Consider the following 5,586-nt stretch of genomic DNA (forward strand, 5'->3'; position numbering starts at 1 on the left):
CTCTCATAAGATTATGAACTTTAAAATGGCTTAGAAAACATGAGTAGGGCACACATACAAAATTTCAATAATTCTACATATTGCATGGCACCTCTCCAGGGTTAGGTTGATAGTTGTTGATCCAATTACTGGTAAAGAACTATTTTAAAAGGTGGTGGGTGAGGGTGGGGGTGGGGTGCTTAGTTAATTTTTCTACTTGGTTTATCATTTCCCTATGTTTTTTATTTTTATTGTTATACTTTTTCCCCAGATAAGACACAAAATCTGTTCTCTTCTCTAACGGATTTATTATTCCCTGTGGAGATGAAGGCCACAAACATTCATGGCCAAGGAATGAAAATCTGTCTTTGGCTTTTCAATCTTGTAGTATCTGTAGAACTGAAGTCTGTCCATTTGTCTGTCCAAAACATCCATAAGCCCCATGATAGCTCTGAGAATCATGAAGATGGGGCTCAGAGATGACAGATTCACTGGTGATACTTTCAAACAACACGGTACGCTTTTCCTTTGGGGTCTGTCAAGACGACTACACCCCAACATGCAATGCCTAGGGAAAAAACAACAAAAACAATACCTTACAAAGATGTTGCAGTTTAATTTACAAAGTACTTTGACATACACCAGCATATTTAACCCTCACAACACTCCTGGAAGATATATCACCATTATATCTTTCCTAGAAATAGGAAACTGAAACTCAGACAAGGAAAAAAAAAAAATTCAGGGAAATAAAAAGAAATCCTGTTACCTCCCCAAACAAGAAAGGGACTTAACAAAGGGATATAATCTGGGCAGTCTGGTTGAGTTAAGAAACCTGATCTAAAATTGTATTTGCTCAGACAACTGGTCTGAAAAGCTAAAAGAATCACTACATTTTAGAATGGAAGACATCTTGACAATCTCTTGGTATTGCTACAGAAAAGAACTGTGGGTCACATCCCTCAGTGGCAAACCAACTAGGCTTTGAACCCAAGTCTAAGAACTAACTGCAAACACAAAGCTCTTAAGATGAAGTACACGAGCTCAGCCTTTCCCCTGAACTGGAGAGAAAGAACAGGTCTTGGGGCTCCAGATAAACCTGGGATCCAATACCACCTCTGTTACTTCCTGGCTGTCTGACGTTGAACGATACTTAAATTTCGTAACTTAAGTTTACTCAGCAGTAAAATGGGAACACTGTAACTGCATTCTAATATTCTAATGGTTATTATGAGGATTAAATGGACTGAGCCTAAAAAGAATCGTCAAGAAACATTGTGATTTAAAAAAGAAGGCACCCTAACAAATTCCTCTGCCCCTGGGATAGCTTCTTTGGGGTGCCCACACTACGTGACCTGCCCAAGGACCCCAATCTTCCCCGCCCACGTGGTTGCGCCCCGACTCTCACTGATGCCGATGACCATCTGCGCAATATTCCCTGGACTCGGGGGGTATCCCAGCTTCATGGGTTTCCGCGCCACCCAGTACACGTATCCGCCAGCCCCTATCAGCCCCGACCCGGAGAGCACGCGGCAGCTCCAGCAGTTATTAAACAGCGGGGTTTGCGCCGGAGACGCAGGCGCTCCGGGTGCAGCGGTGGCAGTGGGGTTGGCGGGGGAGGTGGCCTCGGGACGCGCAGCGACCTTGCCCGGATCAAGTGGCTGAGAGAGGAAAGAGCCCATCTTCAGGAATTCTTTCTCACCAGCAGGAACCTTCGGACTGAACTGACGTAAAAAATGCGGCTGGAAAGTAGAGCGTCGGCGCGCTACGCCGGAAGCATCCCGAGGGCCGCTGGGAAATGTAGTTCTCGAGTGCCTCGGAAGAGAAAAATTTGACGCGGGCTTGGGTTTGGATTCTGTGCAACAGCTTACGCCATGCTAGAGCCTAATATTTTACCTCAATCCTAGGAATTCTCACTTAGTCAACACCTTAGTTGTCTTAACTCTTAATCTCCTTAGAGGGGAAGTCTAGGGGTCTAAATGTCTTGCCCAGCACAAACTGAGACCTTGGACGTGACACTAAATCCGACTGGAGGTGTGTGACTTGAGTTGATTTTTATATGTGCCTAACTATATGCTAGACACTTCGCTAAGCGATTATCTGCATTATGGTGTTTAATCTTCCAACAACTGAATGTAGTAGATACAGTTTTCTGAATTTTACTTATGACGAAACTGGTTAAGTGACCAAGCAGTGGTTAAAACCAATGCCTTTGAATAGAGTCAAATGTAAGCAAGGTGTTAAAAATTGATTTGAAATACCTGGATAAATGCCGTCAATTTCTCTTTAGCTTCTTCAAGTTATGATCTCAGTTTTGTCATGCGCATGATACTGTTTTTGCTTTGAGAGTCCTGGGAAAAACTCAAGTCAAAATCAGTCTAAAAGGTGTGAGGAGTTGAAGGATTTCTTCTTGTAGCTTTACATTCTTATCTTCTAAGTATGACCTTTTAATTCTGATTGCGTCTTTGTAATTCAGCTTCTATATATCATCTGCTCCCAACTCATTTCATTTTCATTTTCTTTTCAGTTTAGTTCCTATTTCTTGCACTCAGTTGTTCTCGGAGAATTACTTGTAAGAAAGAAAGCCATTTAAAGTTCAGGAGTAAGTTTCTGTTAGAAGATCTGGATAAAAATAGGACTAATTTCAGATTTGAACTTTTTTTTCTTTAGATGGGCTTAAGAAATTAGTATGATAAAAAGAAATGAATATTGCACTGTCTTAAATGGGATGTGATTTGGGGAAATTTTTTAAAAAGGCTGAGATAAAGGTGTGGATAAAAAAATAAAGTAATAGGAGAAAATAAAATAGTGAGAATACTGGGTTGGCCTGCTGCTTACTTTCAAAGACCCTCCCCATTTGTCTCTTTCTTGTATATCCTTGTGTTGTATAGTAGAAAGAATAAGGTTTGGGAAATTTGGACTCTATACCTGACTCTCACTATGAGTCAGCCATGTGACAGAGAATATTACATGTCTTCTCTGGCCCTCAGTTACCTCATGTCTAAAATAAGGAGGTTTGGACTAGGTGGTTATCTAAGATTTTATTCTAACTCTCTCTTCAGATAGCATTGTGATAAGTGCTGTATCAAAAGAATTCAATAATATTTCACTTAGAAATTAATAATTTATGGCTTTTTCTTCCCACTATGCCTGATAGAACATTCTAGAGTACATGTAATTTCTCCTTATTTATGTGGGAAAAAAAATGATCACTTGACAGTGAACATCAAACTGTTTTTGGTTACACACCTCATGGGACTTAAAAAAAAAAAAGAAAAAGATTTAGCAAGTTTTAGCATTTGTGCATGCTTATTTATTATTTATAAATTATATATTAATAAACTACTCATACATTATAAGGATATGTAAAATAATATACAGGGACAAGATAAAATAATATAAATAGAAATTTCAATATTTTCTCACATCCCAATATATGAGCTTGTGCGTCTTCATGGATTCTGAGGTTATTTGACCTGTGACCTTATTCATTCATAGTTTATCAAAAAGCTTACCTTACACCTTCTTGAGTGCATTTATCACAGTTAAGAATGCCGGGAGAAGAGACTTGTTAATTCTCCAAACAAATACTATTAAAATGATCCACAGCACATTTTCCAAGTAACAGGAAAGATTTTATTTGAACTTCTGTCTCTTTAAAGTACTTTCCAAAAGATGTGTTTGTTCTCTTATGATTGCCTGATGTGAATGATTTCAAACTATTTTTGTTATTTTGTTGTGATACCCTTCAAAATCCAACAATGGTTTCAATAGAACCCGTTTCTTAAAACTGCATATAGCATATATTGAAATTGAAATGGACTAGCAACTAATATAATTTGATTAGAAAATTATTGGAAACCTTAAGATGCCTCTTGAGATATATTAAACAGAAGAGTCAGAGTGTAAGTGTAGAGGCCAGTGAACACAAGCAAAGCTCTAATTGGAGGAAGCATGTGCATCTTTGGGAAAGGAAATGGGAAGAGGTGGTAAGCTAAGTTTATCTCATTATCTCTCTTGCATTTCTTTCTTTTACTGCTTATTATCTCTATAGTTCATTTTGACTTTTGACTCATGAGGCCTGTGACCTCTCCTGTTTAATTATAAATTTTAAAAATACAAAGTATAAAAGGGTATGTGCTAAAAAGTCTCCTTCACACTCTTGTTCGTCAGCCACGCAGGTCCCCTTCCCTAACCAACAGTGCTACATGTTTTTAACAATATGGCTGAAATTATCAGTCTTTCTTTTTCATAGCTTCTGAAGCTTCTGGGTTTCATGTCATAATCAGAAAAAGAACTTCCACATTCTACGGTTCCTTTGATATTTTGAACTTTTTTTTTTTTTGACACTTTAAACTTTTTGATGTATTTGGAATTTACCGTGTTATTAGGTGTCAGTTTCTTGGGTGTCTTTTCAAAGATGTATGTCTTTGTGTGCATTCTTTCCTCCAATGATTTTAGAGATTGTTTCATATCAGTCAGCATGTAAAAAGAGCTTCTTCCTGCTTTTGTGTGGCCCCATAGTATTCCTTTTTATGGTTGTCCTTTACTATTTTTAATTGGTCTCATATTTATGGATACTGATGGATATTTAGATTGGTTCCACTCTTGTGCTGTTACAACAGTAAATAAACTTTAGGGCCTATATAATATCACAAACATAGGAATATATCTTAGAATATATTTCTAGAAGTGTATGGTATGGTATTTAAAGGTTTGTTGGACATTGCCAAATTTCCCTCTATAAATGTTGTACCAGTTTATGCTCTCACCAAGTAGGAGATGACTTGTTTCTCCACACTGTACCCACAAACAGTGAATTATTGAACTTTTGATCTTTGCCAATCTGATAGGTAAAACGTGGCTTAATATTCTTTATTAAGACTAAGGTTCTTAATGTACATTTAAGGGTAATTCATACTTCCTTTTCTGTAAACTACCAATATCATTTGCCCATTTTTCTAGTAGGTAGCCTTTAACTCATGAATTTCTAGGAACTCTTTAAACATTATGAAGAGTAATCCTTGGAAGTTCACATTTTTTGCCAATTTGATCTTTGTCTTTCAACTTTGCTTGTGGTTGTTTTTACCATGAACATTTTTAAACAATGTGACTGAAATTATCAGTCTTTCAGCTTCTGAAGCTTCTGGGTTTCATGTCATAATAAGAAAAGAACTTCCACATCCTATGATTTCACCTGGTATTTTGAACTTTTTTTTGGCACTTAAAACTTTTTGATGTATTTGGAATTTATCGTGTTATTAGGTGTCAGAATTGGATTTTCTTTTCCCCTCAGAGGCTGCATAATTTTTTCAACACTATTTAAACAATGTATGTTTTCTCCATCTAGTTGAAATGTCACATTTACTCAAATGCCACACATATTTATGTCTATTTCGTAGACTTTATATTCTGTTCCTTTATCTGTCTGTCTATTCATGTGCCAGTATCTGCTATTTCAATTACTGAACCTCTGTGATATGTGTAATAATTGCAGGCTGGTTCCACCCTGTTAGTCTTTTCCAAACTTTTCTTGGCTAATTTTACTTTGTTACTTGTTCTTATGAACTTTTTTTTAAATTCAGTTTTATTGCGATATAGTCATAT

General features: G+C 37.1%; 1 protein-coding gene across 1 annotated transcript; it reads right to left on the reverse strand.

Annotated features, from left to right (window-relative positions):
• Positions 1–270: 270 nt before the first annotated feature.
• Positions 271–1,721, reverse strand: DMAC1 (distal membrane arm assembly complex 1). The gene is made up of 2 exons (XM_037797817.1): positions 1,388–1,721; positions 271–547 (listed from the first exon to the last, which is right to left on the reverse strand). Exons 1-2 carry the CDS (start codon positions 1,659–1,661, stop codon positions 483–485), a joined length of 339 nt encoding a protein of 112 aa, XP_037653745.1. The 5' UTR covers positions 1,662–1,721; the 3' UTR covers positions 271–482.
• Between the last annotated feature and the right edge of the window lie 3,865 nt (positions 1,722–5,586).

This window comes from Choloepus didactylus, chromosome 10 (assembly GCF_015220235.1).
Source record: "Choloepus didactylus isolate mChoDid1 chromosome 10, mChoDid1.pri, whole genome shotgun sequence".
NCBI classification, from domain to species: Eukaryota; Metazoa; Chordata; class Mammalia; order Pilosa; family Megalonychidae; genus Choloepus; species Choloepus didactylus.